This window comes from Dipodomys merriami, unplaced genomic scaffold, assembly GCF_024711535.1.
Source record: "Dipodomys merriami isolate MVZ:Mamm:240054 unplaced genomic scaffold, mDipMer1.0.p SCAF_90, whole genome shotgun sequence".
NCBI classification, from domain to species: Eukaryota; Metazoa; Chordata; class Mammalia; order Rodentia; family Heteromyidae; genus Dipodomys; species Dipodomys merriami.
In genome coordinates this window covers 1,308,824-1,325,806 of record NW_027206513.1, presented here as the reverse complement: position 1 = coordinate 1,325,806, position 16,983 = coordinate 1,308,824, and the positions used below count along the sequence as shown (strand labels likewise).

The 16,983-nt window shown below is 37.4% G+C and overlaps 1 protein-coding gene across 2 annotated transcripts in view; it reads left to right on the top strand.

The window, feature by feature from the left end:
- LOC138821168 (mitotic checkpoint serine/threonine-protein kinase BUB1-like) overlaps window positions 1–16,983 on the top strand; it is a 47,525-nt gene that overhangs the window by 1,272 nt on the left and 29,270 nt on the right. Inside the window, exons 2-9 of one of the 2 annotated variants that reach the window (XM_070013251.1) lie at window positions 9,538–9,600; window positions 10,198–10,257; window positions 10,339–10,477; window positions 11,898–12,094; window positions 13,811–13,854; window positions 15,127–15,227; window positions 16,304–16,356; window positions 16,451–16,626. In XM_070013251.1, coding sequence (XP_069869352.1) covers window positions 10,199–10,257; window positions 10,339–10,477; window positions 11,898–12,094; window positions 13,811–13,854; window positions 15,127–15,227; window positions 16,304–16,356; window positions 16,451–16,626 — 769 coding nt within the window. In that variant the 5' untranslated portion in view covers window positions 9,538–9,600; window position 10,198. The remainder of the gene's footprint in view (window positions 1–9,537; window positions 9,601–10,197; window positions 10,258–10,338; window positions 10,478–11,897; window positions 12,095–13,810; window positions 13,855–15,126; window positions 15,228–16,303; window positions 16,357–16,450; window positions 16,627–16,983) is intronic. The other variant, XM_070013250.1, reaches the window with a different exon arrangement.

The window sequence follows — 16,983 nt, the reverse complement described above, 5'->3', positions numbered from 1 at the left end:
AAAAGTATGCTCCAGGAACTTTTTTTTTTAATTTTATTTAATTTTATTTGTGAACATACTGTACAGAGGGGTTACAATTACATGGGCAGGATAATGCGTACATTTCTTACCAAACATTGCACACTCCTCCTTTGGTTTACCCTCCACATCCCTTCCCAGCCTCCCCCCTCCCCCCCAATCCCAATCCTTCTCCTTCCCCCCCTTCCCTCGCCCCCACCGGACGTTGTAAAGCTCGTTTTGGACATGACAACTTGTACTTCTCATTGTTGCAACAGGTCCACCTGTATTCTTAAACAACTGGTTTTTCCCCATCTCCTCCACAAGTTATACTGACATCAAATATAGTGAAAGCAGGGGTTATACTGTGGGAGAGGGACATACAAAGCAACAAAGAGATAATCTTATAAATGCTTTAGAAACACATGCATGAAAGAAAAAACATTAAAATACATATCTAAGGGTTCATTTTCCTGACATCACATTATCTGACCTTTTCCGCTTGACTCATACATATACTAGATATTGCAAATAAGGGAAACCATGGGACCTATGTTTCTTTGGGCCTGGCTTACTTCACTTAATATAATTTTTTCCAAGTTTTTCCATTTCCTAACAAATGGGGCAATGTCATTCTTTCTGATGGAGGCATAGAATTCCATTGTGTATATATACCACATTTTCTTGATCCCTTCATCTACTTAGGGGCATCTGGGTTGGTTCCATATCTTAGCTATGGTAAATAATGCCGCAATAAACATTGTTGTGCTGGTAGCTTTAGTGTGGTCTTGTTTGTAAACATTTGGGTAAATGCCCAAAAGTGGGATTGCTGGGTCATAGGGGAGTTCTATGTGAAGTCTTTTGAGGAACCTCCATACTGCTTTCCAAAGTGGTTGAACAAGTTTACATTCCCACCAACAATGAAGTAAAGTTCCTTTCTGTCCACATCCCCTCCAGCATCTGTTGTTGTTAGAGTTCTTGATTTTTGCCGTTCTAACTGGGGTGAGGTGATATCTCAATGTTGTTTTGATTTGCATTTCTTTTATGGCTAGGGATGTTGAACATTTCTTCATGTGTCTATTGGCCATCCTTCTTTCTTCTTCAGAGAAGTTTCTCTTTAAGTCTTTCGCCCACTTATTTATTGGGCAGTTGTTTCTTTGAGGATTTGTTGTTGGGGGGTTTAATTTTTTGAGTTCCAAGTATATTTTAGATATGAGACCCTTGTCCATTGTATGGCTAGTAAAGATCTTCTCCCAATCCGTGGGCTTTCTATTGATCTTGCTAGCTATGTCATTTGCCCTGCAGAAGCTTTGCAACTTTATGCAATCCCATTTGTCCAACCTTTCTTTGATTTGTTGTGTTTCCGGGTCTCTATTCAAAAAATTTCGGCCTGAGCCAAGGAGACCTATGGTTTTTCCTATTCCATCCTGTAATGTTTTCAGAGTGTCTGCTTTGACTTCAAGGTCTTTGATCCATTTGGAGTTGATTCTGGTGCAGGGTGATATATAAGGATCTAGCTTTAGTTTTCTACAAGTAGTTAACCAATTTTGCCAGCACCATTTACTGAAGAGGCTGTCTTTCTTCCATTCTATTGTTTTAGCTCCCTTATCGAAGATTAGATGGATATAGGTCTGTAGGTTCATTTCTGAGTTTTCAGTTCTATTCCATTGGTCCTGAGGTCTGTTCTTATGCCAATACCAAGCTCTTTTGATTACTATGGCTTTATAGTAGAGTTTGAAATTTGGTATTGATATTCCTCCAGCAGTGTTCTTTCCGTTGAGGGGCGCTTTTGCTATTCGGGGTCTTTTATTGTTCTATTTCCTTGAAGAATGAGGTTGGAATTTTGATAGGTATTGCATTGAATTTGTAGATAGCCTTGGGAAGTATTGCCATTTTCACGATGCTAATCTTGCCAATCCAGGAGCATGGGAGGCTTTGCCATTTTTTAAGTTCTGTGTTGATTTCCTTTTTCAAGATTTTAAAGTTTTCATCATAGAGGTCCTTCACTTCTTTAGTTAAGTTAATTCCTAGGTATTTTATTTTTTGTGGGGCTATTACAAATGGAGTTGCTTTCCTAATTTCAGCCACTCTTTTCTCATTGTTGGCATACAGAAAAGCCATTGATTTTGGGGGGTTAATTTTATAACCTGCTACTTTGCCAAAGTTTTGAATCAGCTTGAGTAATTTGGGAGTGGAGTCTATGGGATCCTTTAAGTACAAGATCATGTCATCTGCAAAGAGGGAGAGTTTTATTTCTTCTTTCCCTATTTGGATCCCCTTTACGTCTGCATCTTGTCTTATTGCTGTAGCTAGGCATTCTAATACTAGATTGAAGAGGAGTGGAGAGAGTGGGTATCCTTGTCTTGTTCCTGAGTTAAGAGGAAATGGCTTTAGTTTTTCACCATTGAGTACAATGCTGGCTGTAGGTTTGTCATATACAGCCTTTATTGTATTGAGGAATGTTCCATGGATTCCTAATTTTTCCAAAACCTTCATCATGAAGGGGTGTTGGATCTTGTCGAATGCTTTTTCTGCATTTATTGAGATAACCATGTGGTTCTTATTCTTGCTCCTGTTGATGTGATGAATAATATTAATTGATTTGCGTATATTGAACCAGCTTTGCATCCCTGAAATGAATCCTGTTTGATCGTGGTGTATGATTTTTTGGATGAATTGTTGAATTCAATTGGCCAAAATTTTGTTGAGAAGTTTTGCATCAATATTCATCAAAGAAATGGGTCTATAGTTCTCTTTCTTTGATGAGTCCCTGCCTGGTTTTGGGATGAGGGTTATGATGGTTTCATAGAATGTGTTCGGAAGTGAGCTTTCTCTTTCAATTTCATTGAAGAGTTGGAGGAGTATTGGTGTGAGCTCTGCTTTGAAGGCCTTGTAAAATTCCGCTGTAAAACCATCTGGTCCTGGACTTTTCTTAGCTGGGAGGTCTCTTATTGCTGTTTCTATTTCAGTGCTTGATATGGGCCTGTTAAGATAGTTTAACTCATCTTGGTTTACTTTTGGCATGTCAATATTTGCTAGGAAAAGGTCCATTTCTGTCCAGTTCTCAAACTTATTAGCATAAAGTTTTGAGAAGTATTCCCTTATAATGTTCTGAATCTTGGTTGTTTCCGTGGTGATGTTTCCATTCTCATCTCTGAGTTTATTAATTTGGGTGTGTTCTCTTCTTTTTCTGATAAGATTTGCTAAGGGTCTGTCAATTTTGTTAAGTTTTTCGAAGAACCAACTCTTTGTTTTGTTGATTCTTTCTTTTTTTTGGATTCTAATTCATTTAATTCTGATTTAATTTTGATTATTTCTTTCCGTCTACTGGATTGGGGTTTATCTTGCTGCTCTTTTTCAAGGAGGTTTAGATGTGTCATTAAATTGTTAGTTTCAGATCTCTCCAATTTGTTGATGTAGGAGCTCAGAGCTATAAACTTGCCTCTGAGTACTGCCTTTGCTGTGTCCCAGAGGAGCTGGTAATTTGTGTGTTCATTTTTGTTGAATAACACGAACATTTGAATTTCCTTTCTAATCTCTTCCATGACCCACTCATGATTCAGCAGTGTGTTGTTCAGCCTCCATGTGATGCCGGACTTTCTTTGGTGGCTTTTGGTGTTGAGTTCTAATTTTATTCCCTTGTGGTCAGAGAGGATGCAAGGTATAACTTCAATGTTTCTGAATTTAGACAAGTTTGCTTTGTGGCCTAAAATGTGGTCTATTTTAGAAAACGTTCCATGTGCTGCTGAGAAAAACGTGTATTCTGATGCTGCTGGGTGAAATGTTCGGTAGATGTCTGTTAAGTCTAGTTGATCTATGCAGCTGTTTAGATCTGCGGTTTCTCTGTTGAGTTTTTGCTGAGTTGATCTATCTAGTGGGGAGAGTGGTGTGTTAAAATCCCCAACAATTAATGTCTTTGGATCTATATGGGATTTGAGGGAAAGTAGTGTTTCTTTGATAAATTTGGGTGCTCCATTGTTTGGCGAATAGATATTTAGAATTGTAATATCCTCCTGAAGGAGAGATCCTTTAATTAGTATGTAGCGACCTTCTTTATCTCTTCTCACGAATTTTAATTTGAAGTCTATTTTATCTGATATTAGGATTGCAACTCCCGCCTGTTTATGGGGGCCGTTAGCTTGGTAGATTTTGTTCCAGCCTTTAACATTGAAAATGTGTTTGTTTTTACTGGCAAGATGTGACTCCTGCAGGCAGTAGATAGAATGGTATTGTTTTTTAATCCAACTAGACAGTCTCTGTCGCTTATTTGGAGAGTTCAGTCCCTTAACGTTAAGAGATAGGACTGAGAGGTATTTGGGAGTTCCTCCCATGTTATCCACCTTCTTGGGGGCTGCAAAAACTGGGTTCTGCCTATGGTTCTTGGATTCTCAGTTTGGGTGCAGTTTCTTGGCCTTTATTGCGGTCTTGTTGGTTTTCTATGTGTAGGACATCTTTAAGAATCTTTTGTAGGGCTGGTTTGGTGGAGATGTATTGTTTCAATTTTTCTTTGCTATGGAAGGTTTTTATTTGGCCTTCAGTTATGAAGGAGAGTTTAGCTGGGTACAGTATTCTTGGTTGATAGTTGTTTGTTTTTAGGGCATGGCATACATCATTCCAGGCTCTTCTTGCTTTGATTGTCTCTGCTGAGAAATCTGAGGTGATTCTAATTGATTTCCCTTTATAGGTGATTACCCTTTTCTCCTTGACAGCTTTAAGGATCTTTTCCTTGGTCTGAGTTGATCCTGTGTGGATTATAATGTAACGGTGGGATGTCCTATTCTGGTCTGGTCTATTTGGGGTTCTAAAAGCTTCTTGTATCTGAATAGGCCTATCTTTTTGCATGTTTGGGAAGTTCTCTGCTAGGATCCTGTTAAACAAATTTCCTAGACCATTAACTTCTGTTTCTAGTTGCTCCTCTACACCCATTATCCTTAGATTAGGCCTTCTGATGGTGTCTTCCCGGTGTTGGATAGATCTATCATATTTCTTGGACTTGTCTTGGATGGTTGTATGTTCTTTCTCTATAATATCTAGGCTGTCTTCAATCCCTGAGATTCGATCTTCTGCATGGTCTAACCTGCTGTCAAGACTCTCTACTTTGTTTTTTATCTCTTTTCCTTCTAATTGGTCAGCTTTGATGGCTTCAAGTTCTTTGTTTTAGGTCTTGTATGAATTTCTTTACTTCCTTAATTTGGTGTTCAGTGTTTGTTCTCAAATCACTTAGTTGATTGGTTATGGTTTCTTTGGACTCCCATTCCTTCTGTTCTCCAGGAACTTTTTATACCTATCTATTCTCTCTCCATCCTATATAACCAACCTTCTAGTTTTTCAAGTGTTTGTTTTTGAAAATATTTTTTTGTAATCTATCCATGTTTGTGTAGGTGTGTGTACATTTCCTGCTTTATCTCACATCAAATGTAGCAGAGAAACATGGCATTTTTTTGCCTAACAATATCCTTGGAAATAAATACATAAACACTTTTTTTTAAGTTTTACAAATTCATACAGCATTTGGGCTGTTGATTTGTCTTTTGCTATTACAAATAGTGTTCCAGTAAAAATATTATGCATATGGTTTTTGGCATATACACAGGTGTATCTGATTTCTAGATTTCCCAAAGTAGGTTTACAGTTATCCCCTTACCCACTGTTTCAGTTACCTGAAACATCTGTGGTCTAATTATTTTAAATGGAAAATCCAGAAATTTCTTCAGTTTTAAATTGGATGAGACTAAACATAAGGCTTCCTTCCCTATGGCCCAGCCATCCTATTCCTGGGCATTCGCCTGCATGACCACAAACCAGGCTGCACTGAAGCCAACAGCCCAACCATGTTCATTGCAGTACAGTTGACCATAGCTAAGATCTAGAATCAACCCAGATGCCCCTCAATGGATGAATGGATCAAGAAATGTATGTATGCACAATGGAATTTTAGGCTTCCATCAGAAAGAATGACATTGTGACATTTGTAAGGAAATGGAAAGACTTGTAAAAAATTATAGTAAGTAAAGTAAGCCAGACTCAAAGAAACATACATAGGTTTCATGGTTTCCCTCATTTGTAATAGTTAGAAATGTGCCTATAAATCTACAAGTAAATCCAATGGATAGTAAAAGACAAATAGTTACACTTGGACATGATTAATTATACAGCACTTTAAACAGTCACACAGTGAAACCAAAAGAATATTCTCAGGAGAGGCTCGCAAGACCTAATAGCTATGTGCATATGGTCACATAAAATGATGCTTATCGAAATGAGTTCTATGAAATGGAAATGAAGTTTTTCTTAATTGTCCTGTTTGCAGTGTTTTATTTTTCCTTCTGTTTATTCCCTTTGGTCACTTTTTGATTTCTGTACCCTTTGTCTTGTATATAAATTTATTTGATTTGGGGAGAAAAAGGGGAAGCACGGAAATGTGGGACAAAGAGTGAACCAATTAAGCAGTGGTACTTAGTAGACATGGTTGGAATGAACTATACAACTTGGGAGGGGAGTCAGAAGGAGAAAAACTGGGAGAAAATGAGGGAGAGGGGGTGACATTGTTTAAAAAGAAATGTACTCATTACCTGACTTATGTAACTGTAACTCTTCTGTATATCACCTTTAAAATAAAATTTAAATGAAAAAAATAAATTGGACACTATTCTGTGTAGCCTGATGAAATCTTGCACCTTCCTGCTCTTTGCAGTTTAGGAAAGTGACTCTTGACTCTGTGTACCATAGCCAAGTTACTTAGTATCCCACCTACTGACTTAGTGGTATTCTATAGTGCCTTGTGTACATACGCCTTAATTTCCTAAATAATGATTCCAAAGCACAAGAATGTGTTGCTGGCAATTCAGATATGCCAAAGAGAATACAAAATTATGCTTCCTTGCAGTGGTAAAAAAGTGCAAGAGTTTGACTTAAGAACAAATGAATGAAATTCATAGTGCAATTGCTAAGATCTATGATAAGAACCTCTTATCTTTTCCATGAAATTGTGAAGAAGGAAAAAGAAAATTTTGCTGTCATACTTACAAACTGCAAATGTTATTGCCATAATACATAAGTACTTAAGATATAAAAGACATTAAATTTGGAGATGAAACACAGAACAGAAGATGTGTTCTGTCAGCAGTAAATTGTACCAGAGAGCAAAGAGCCTATATAACAAAGACTTCGGTAAATCTTACCAAGCCATTCCCACAACTAAGGGATGGCTAGAGAGATCCAGCAATAACTTAGGGCTGAGAAAATATAAAATTATTCAAGAGATTGTGTCTACTGTGACAGAAGTTGTTCTGCCATGTTTTCAAAAGAGTTGAAGAAGTTGATTTGGGAGAAAGGATACCATCCCCAAAAAGTCTTTATTTGTGCTTAAATATTTTATTATTATTCATGTTAATCTGTTTCTGTGCCTAATTTACAAATTAAGTTTAATTATACCTATATATGTATCAGAAAAAGCAACACATAAAGGACACAATATTATAGTTCTACAGTTTTAGGTATTCTGTCAAAATTTTGAAACAGGTGAAAGTGGAGTGGATGGTTAACTCTATTGGCAGGTATTGAATGCACTCTTGCCTGCAAGAAAGATGTGAGTACCTGCTTCCTGTTACCTACTTTCTTGCTCGTATCACATTTTATTTTTCCCATTCAGATGTATAAGAGAAGTTGTACTTCAATAAGGTAGATTTTTCTTTTGAGAGAGTTTGAACTTATTTTCCATGTGTAAAAGCTTGTAATTCAAGCCAGCTGCTGGCAGTTCACTGATCCTAGCTACTCAGAAGGCTAAGAGGATTGTGGTTCAAAGCCAGCCAAGTCAGGAAAGCCTATGAGACTCTTACCCCAATTAGCCACCCAAAATCTAGAAGTGGAGCTGTGGCTCAAGTTGTAGCCTTGAGCAAAAAAGCTCAGAGATAACACCCAGGCCCTGCATTCTAGCCTCAGGACCAGCACACACGCATGTACACACAGACACACATAGCTGGTAATTCTCAGTGAAGTGCTTTTTTTTTTGTCTTTTATGCCTTTAGTTCATTTTCAATTTTTAGTAGTTCTTTTTTTTTTCCCAGCTTGTCATTTCTCTTGTCTCTGGTGGTAGTTTTTTTTTTTAACTATTATTTATCTGATGTGTACAAAGAAACTTTGTATTATCTTACAGTTGACTTTATATTGCTTTTTTTGTTTTGATATCTGGATTTTAATTCATGAGGAACGTTGGTTTCATTTCTATACTAAGGTGATATCTAGAAGAGAGTGAAATATAATATTTTCCCTCTGTTTTGAAGGTTCCTTAATTTAGTCTCTGGAATAATTTGATATAGATTTTTTAAAAGAAAAGGTATAGACATTTCATCATGTACAAGTCCATGAAAGTCAAAATAAAAGTATCACAGGACTTATGAAATGGTAACATCTGTATACAACACCTTAATAATAACAAAATTACTTTAAAAAAAAGTGTCACAAAAAGAAGATGAGGCAGATAAAAGTCATCAGAGGTCAGCTGCTGACCTCATGGGATTGTGGCAAATTTCTGTTACTAAAAGGTTGCTGTGCAGATCTATAGTTTCTTTGAATAACTCAGTATGCCAAAGAAATATATTTTTAGGTCTCCTGTAAAATATTTTAATCCCTTTTAATAAAAAAAAACTTACAATTTCGCATAAAACCAGTCCCATCTATAAGCTCCACCCTACTTCCTCTGAAATGTACATATGTGCACTTCTGTCACCCTGGCCCAATACCATCCACCACTTCCACTCTAGTCCTTCCTAAGTGGTTCTCATTTCCCCATTCCCCTATTTCTTAGAGGAAAAAAGTAGACATTTTAAAATGAATTTGAATTTGTCACTCTACATTCTCCTGCTCATCACATTTAAACCACACTGATTCTATTTCTGTTCCTGGAAGTAGACAGTTCCTGAAGTTCTCTCTGTTTGACCATTTCCCTCCTGAGAGTGTGGCTGCCTGACTTTGATCGCATGTCATCCCCTTCAAGAGTAACACTTACCACACTCTTATCCTCTTCTCCTGTTTGGTTTGGTTTTGTTTTCTTCTTAGTACTTAATATAACTTGACATATTAAATATTTTCTTTGTTCATTTGTTTGCCTCAGCATCTGAGTTCCCAGAAGAGTTTTGTTTTGTTTGGCTAACTTTTTTCTTTTTCTCTTTCTTTGTGTGTGTGTGTGTGTGTGTGTGTGTGTGTGTGTGTGTGTGTGTGTGTGTGTGTGTGTGATTGTGGTTTGAACTCAAGTCCTTATATTCACTAGGCAAGTGCTTTACCACTTTAGCCACACCCCAGCCCTTTTTTGCTTTTAGTTATTTTCAGATAGGATCTTGTGTTTTTGCCTGTGTCTGACTTCAGATTATGATCTCTACCTCCAACTCTGAGTAGCAGGCATTAGAGGAGTGAGCCATTGTGACTGGCTGCTGTTTAGTTGTTTTTTAAAACTTGTAGTTGGGTATGTGGAAATAAGAGAAGCAGAGTCCTCTGAAAGTTTTAGTGACTGATGTACCGTCACTGTGGTGTGCTCTTCCTTAGAAGCAATGTGTTACCTTGGAGCCCAGGAAACTCTTAAGTTGTGCTGCTCTGGCTGTCACTCAAGTAGGTATAAGCCTTCTTCCATCTTGTTCTAGCTATTCTTCCAGGAAGCAAGATGAGAGGTCTGAGTAGGATCATTTCTTAATCCTACTGTTAGGAAGAGAGCAGCAAGCTCCCAGACATGGCCCCTCAAAGAAGCTACACCAGGGGCTGGGAAGGTAACTCAGTGGTAGAGTGCTTGCCATGGTTGCATGAGGCCCTGGGTTCGATTCCTCAGTACCACATAAACAGAAATAGCTGAAAGTGGCTTTGTGGCTCAAGTGGTAGAGCACTAGCCTTGAGCTGAATAGCTGAGGGACAGCGCCCAGGCCCAGAGTTCAGGCCCCACGACTGGGAAAAAAAAAAAAAAAAAGAAGAAGCTATGCCACTGGGACCAAGTGAAGGAGAGGCAGGGATAGAGCTAGAGATGAACTTTGATCAGGAAAGGGCTTCTGAGTTTTCTAACTACTTCTGAGTGAATGTTGTTTCAAATTTTATACTATAGCATTTGTGTTGATAATTTGTTTTTTATGTTAAGAGATATAAATGAGATTTCTATTTCTTTTTTTGCTCTTAAGAATTATCTTTAGTATCTCACATATGTGCTTTTCACTGTTCTAGAATGTTTGAGGCCCATATGCGAAACTACAAAGGCAGTGACCCACTTGGAGAATGGGAAAGGTTAGCATTTACTTTACTTTTTCCCTTGACACCAACTATATGCTACTCTACTGAAAACTAACATTATCTGTGTCTTTCTAGCTACTTGCAGTGGATAGAAGAGAATTTTCCTGATAATAAAGACTACTTGATAACGTCATTAGAACATTTGATGAAGGAATTTTTAGATGTGAAGAGATACCACAATGACCCAAGATTCATCAATTATTGCTTAAAATTTGTAAGTATACTATCAGTTGGCTAATCAGATCAAAATCATGTTCTTTTGTTTTGTTTTGCTTTTCCCTAGATCTTAAGATTGTTTGGTGCTGGTATTTTATTTAACTTCCTTTTATCCAGTCTTTTTTTTTTTTAATTTTATGGGCAGAAATGTTTATTTTAGAAAGAAAATGCACTGTATTTAGACAGTGATTTAATTTTAAAAACATAGTCTTTATTTCAAATCTGCAAGTGTTCCAGCATGAGACATAAACTGAAAGCGTAAAACAATAGAATGTATGTTGGGTTAGAAACATTTGGTGAGGGGAAGATAAAGATAAGCAGAAACTCCCAGGTACTAACAGGGCCTCTGGGAGAAAATTAAATATATACAATAATAAAAACTACCTCTCAAACACTAAATTTAGGGGTGGGAAGCTGAATCAGTGGTAGAGCACTTGCCTTGCATGCATGAGGCCCTGGGTTCAATTCCCCAGCAGCACATAAGCAGGAAAAAAAAAGCCGGAAGTGACACTGTTGCTCAAGTCGTACGTAGAGCGCTTGCCTTGAGCTGAAGAGCTGAAGGACAGCGCCCAGGCCCAGAGTTCAGGCCCCACGACCGGACCCCCCTACCCCCGCCCCAAAAAAGACTAAATTTAGTACTAAAAAGATATGATAGGTCAGGCTTTAAGAGGTTGGGACAAAGCCTGGAATAAAAGCCTGGGGCATGGGCTCTAGTAATAGAAATGACACATGGAGTGAATAAGAGTAAACATGAACTTGTTCACTGCTATAAAATAAGCCCCTGTGGAACTTGAACAAGCTCAAATTAAGAGAAAAGTAATATTTCATGTAATAAAATTATCAGACTCACTCACCTGGAAAATAGTGCAGATAATTTTAAGAATATTGAATGTTAAGGAAAGGAAAGAACCTAACTGTTTGGTTTGCTGTCAGAAGTGTACACACCTTTACCTATGCAGTGTATATCCTCAGTCCTTTATGAGGACTGAACAGTGGAGGGCTATCTGGATTCTGGACCTGACGTATACTAATAATTTCATTGTCCTTATGTATTTTTATGGATTGGTTTAGTATTCCTAGTGTCTTTATTTACATACTTTTATGCAGAGTAATTACATGTGTTTATGAAATGCAGTATGATAGATATTTCTATATATATATATATATGTAATGTGTAATGATTTGCACAGGCTAAGTACATATCCATCACCTCAGTTGCTTATCATTTCTTTGTTTTGGGAACATTAAGAATCTTCTCTAGCTATTTTGAAACACAAAATTATCCTGTTACTAGGATATCCTGCTGTTACTCATTATTAGAAGTTTCTCCTTCCCTGTCCAACAGCCCATAACCTGGTAACCTCTTCTCAGTCACCCCACCTCACTTTTCTTATATGTTTTTGGTTGGGTTCCTATAGGCTGAGTACAACAATGACCTCCATCAGTTTTTTGAGTTTCTGTACAACCAGGGAATTGGAACCCTGTCATCTCCTCTGTACATTTTCTGGGCGGGACATCTAGAAGCCCTGGGAGAACTGCAGCATGCCAGTGCTGTTTTTCGGAGAGGAATTCAGAACCAAGCTGAACCTAGAGAACTACTGCAACAACAGTACAGGTAGTTTCAAAATAAGAATGGAATATTTGCTTTTAAAACACTTATGCTATTGGAAGTGATACTGTGTCTCAAAGTAGTAGAGCACAAGCCATGAGCAAAAGAGCTCAAGGACAGTGCCCAGGCCCTGAGTTCAAGCCCCACAATCAACAACAATTAAAAAAAAAAAGAAATTTGTGCTATCCATTTTAGTGGGAAATCCTTCTTGTGGGAAATGTGCTCAATATAGAATAGTATAAAGAAAAGAAATTGCCCAGAAATATTACTATTATCATTGTGGTGACAATTGTGGGACAGCGCACAGACCCAGAGTTCAGGACCCACGACCAGCAAAAAAAAAAAAAAAAAAGAATACTTTGCTATAGTATTTGTACTTAAATATTTTTATTATGAAAAATTTCAAAAACATGAAAAAGAAAAATTAGTATAATAAGCCACCATTTAATGACCCATTGCAACAATGATACCCACAAGACAGTATATTGGAATTCAACTTTACAACTTTGTGGGGGTGGGGTGATGAGATGGGGGTGAAGGGGAGAGGGAGCTAAAGGATAGTGGGAGAACAAAGGAAGGGGTAACAATGCTTGACAAGATATGTACTCATTACCTTACTCATGTAAGTGCAACCCCTCTGTACAGCATCTTTACAATAAATAAAATTAAAAAATTAAGAAACCTCCATTTATACAGCACATTCTTTTAATAATTATTAATGTTTTGTCATTTTCTGTGCTGATGAATTTTAAAGCAGCTCCAGAGCAGCAGATATTTTGCCTCAAACTCTACAACATAAATATCTCCAAAAGATTATTTCTTGCAACTTGTACTCCATAATCATTTAATAAAAATAACAATAATTTAATATCTAATTTTCTGTCTTTCCTCATCATGTAAAAAGGTTTGGTTGCAATTGATTTGTTTAAATTGAGAGCTAAGCTGTGTTTAGCATTTTGTTGTATACCTCTTCCTTACAACCTTCATATATACTCTTGCTCAGGCTTGGGAACTATACATTTTTCACGGTTGATATGTAAAAGTGCCATGAAATGACATATCTGAGAACTTCTTATAGGCTGAACAGTATTAATCAGTCTGCCTTTTGAAGTTTTATACTTTCAGTTCTTTCTTCAAAACATTATATTCATTTTGTTCCAAATGTACAAAATAGCTAAAGTAGGAGTTCAAACACCCTGGGTTATATTTGCAGACTTCAGACATGGAAAAAGTATGTTTGTTATGTGTATTTGAGAAATGTAGACTAAACCTGCGCAAAAGGATGACTTTTGAGTGTGTGTGTATGCTGGTCCTGAGGCTCAAACTCAAGGTTTGGACACTGTCCCAGAACTTTTTTGCTCAAGGCTAGTGCTCTACAACTTGAGCCACAGGCTCTACTTTTGACTTTTTGGTAGTTAGCATCTCATGAACCTATCTGCCTGGGCTGGCTTGAAACTGTGATCCTCAGGTCTCAGCCTCCTGAGTATCTAGGATTCCAGGTGATAGCCTCTGCTCACAGCAAGGACATTTTCTACTAGGTATTTCAGATATGAAGATACACTCTGAATTTTATTCCTTAATTTTGAAGCAACTCAAATTCCATTTTATGTTCTTTTTCATCCTCAGTGTTCACAGGCTTATATTTAGTTTCTGTTTGAATATATGTATGTATTCAACTTTAAATTTATAATCTACATTGACATCTTTTCTACCATCATTTAGGTTATTTCAGGCTCGCCTTACTGAAACGCGTTTGCCAGCTCAAGGTAAATAATCCTTTCTAAAAGATCTAGATTGTTAATAATTGAGTCTCTTAATTTTCACTGATTTTTTTCTTTGTCTTGAAAAAACAAAAATATATATATACTATTTAATGAAAACCATACTCTACTGTCTTGGGTCATGGGGATAGCACTGTAATAATAATAAAGCCTATAAATAGCCGTAGGACCAAGACTTCTGTCTTACTTATCTTAGCACTTTAATAGAGCAAACTTAGAAGCAAAGCTTGATGTTTTCATTCTGTTGCAACAAGTGAGACGGGGAGGTAGTTAAAAGATGTTGTCAGAGCCGGGCGCAGGTGGCTCATGCCTGTAATCCTAGCTATTCAGGAGGCTGAGATCTGTGGATCATGGTTCAAAGCCATCCCAGGCAGGAAAGTCCATGAGACACTTATCTCCAATAAACCACTAGAAAACCAGAAGTGGTGCGGCGGCTCATGCGGTAGAGCACTTGCCTTGAGCTGATGAGTGCAGGGACAGCACCCAAGCCCAGAGTTCATGCCCCAGGACTGACCAAAATAAATACATAGATAGATAGATAGATAGATACATACATACATACATACATACATACATACATACATACATACATACATACATACATACATACATAAAAGATAATGTCAGGTATGGTAGATTACTCCTGTAATCCCAATGATTTCAACACTTGAATGGCCAAAGCAGGAAACTGAAGTTTGAGCAACATAGGGATACTGTTTCAAAAAGTAAAAAGTTTCCAAAATAGATTCTAGACTCTGTTCTAAATTACATCTATGTGTTTCTATCTATCTATTTAGGAAATATGATCCCATTTTTTCCTATAGAAAAAAAATTATGTGTGTTGGGGAAAGGAAGATGATATGTTTGGTGTGTGTTTGTACTGGGGCTTGAACTTAGGGCACTGTTTCTGAGCTTTTTTGCTCAAGACTAGCACTCTATCACTTGATCCACAGCCCCACTTCTACCTTTTTGGTGATTAATTGAAGATAAAAGTCTCAGGGACTTTCCTTCAACCTGTGATCATTAGATCTCAACTTCCTAGGTATGAGCCATTGGCACTCAGCAACATTTTATGTTTCTTTCCTATACTTTTTTCGGTGTTTTTAATTGATAGGAAAATTGTTTATATAATATTTGGATTTAAAAAATGTTTTAATTCCATTTTCTGAGAAAAATGTGAGTGCATGGAATGAACGAGCAAGGGAATGTATTATACAGTATTTTAATATTTTTTCTGTACTTTGTCTCATCTCATAGCTGGAACCTCAGAACCTCTGCAAAATGCCCAGATTTTAAACCAAGCAATAACATCAAAATCAAGTCCAGAAAAAAACCCAGCCTATGTTTCTAAGAGTCAGGTAATAAAGACATTTTTAAGTTGTATGAAAACTAGGAATGTACTAAACAGACCATCTTGACTACTTTTTATATACCCTTGGGCTTCTCTTTTCTTTGACCTTGACTCCTGTCATTCAACCTTCATGCAGCTTCCTTGGCCTATTGTCATCTACTCCTGGTCAACTCATATTAGTAGTCATCAGACCCAGGGATCCCCACCACACAACTCCTGTCCTCACTTCCTTATCTGTCAGTGGCCTTCTCTCTCTCTCTTCCAGTTTCTTTCACTGGCCAAAGAAATCCCTATTTTGAGTCACTTCTAACTGGAAGTTACTGAGCCTTGCTGAAAAAAATAAAAAGTCTTGGTGCCCATAACCTCAACCAGGACTCTCCTTCCAGTGTCCCAGCTCACTCATTATGTCTTGTGTATCTGTTAGGTTTCCCAGTTCACCCTTTAAGGCCTAATTATAGAGATTTAAACATCTTTTCACTCTTCTCTAGACTTCTTTTTGTTCTTCTCAAACTTGGGACCTATCTTCCTTTAACTTTATTCTTATGCACTGGAAAAAATACTATTTCTTCAGCACCATCAAATGATACCTTTTCATCTGCCATCAGCACCAACCAATAAGTTTAACTTTGTCTTTCTCTGCCATGCATGATTTTTATTCCCATGGAGCTTTTTGCCCTACCAAGAATTCCCCTACCCTGTGCTTAGCCACTGTGCTTCCCCTGTAGCTGGGATAATACTGCATGCTACCCTACCTACCCATTACTTGAGATGGAGTCTTTCAAACCTTGAGGTTTTTCGGTCTCTGTCTCCAAGTGTACAAGGATTTATTGAGGATTAACATAATTGCTCAGTTTTATGTGTTTTGTTCTTGGTGAGTTTTTCATTAGAAAAAGTTATGATAGTGTTGCAAACTAAAGCTTCAGCTGTTAATCATAATATGAGCACATGTATAAATCTATTTGAGTCCAGGCTCTTCCACTGAAACATTTTCATATTGATTTGGGATGAAGTTGACTTTGTTTTCTTTTTGTTGCTGTTGTTGTTTTTAGTAAAGGTCACTTATGTTTGTTTTCTGTCTCTTAGAGTTCTGAAGTCTCTGGAGCAATAGCTTCAGCTGGTAACAAAGAGCCAAATATGCAAGTATAATCATTGCTCTATTACTTAGTTTCCTTTCAGAGTGTAAATTTCCAGTATTGTAAATGTTGTCTTTTTCCCTTGTTGGGAACAAAGGGTACTCATGATTTCTAAATCAGAATGCTCTACACACTCATCTTCGGCAGCCAGCGCTGATGTGCAGCAGGTCGTTATGTACTGCAAGGAGAAGCTTATTCGTGGAGACTCAGAATTTTCCTTTGAGGAGCTGAGAGCCCAGAAATATAATCAACGAAGGAAGCATGAACAATGGGGTACTTGTATCTCATATTTTGAGTTATTTGTATGTCATTTAAAATAGTAATTGCATTTTTGATCAAATAATTGACAATGCTGACATATTGCAGAAAATGTGTGTAGCTTATCTGTAAAAGGCTTGGAAATCTTTGCTAAACATGAACATGGCAGCCATGCTTGTATGGTGACTCAGTCCTTGTCTTCGCAGCATTGCTCATGTAGAGAGAACACTGCACAAGAATCTATGTCATTAAGGTTTTTCAGTATGATCTGTGTGGATTTGTACTTGTGTACAGCAATTCGAAATTTGCTGGCCCACTTACTTATACTATGACAGGATTAGATTGGAAATGGAAGTTCAGAAGAGATTTTCC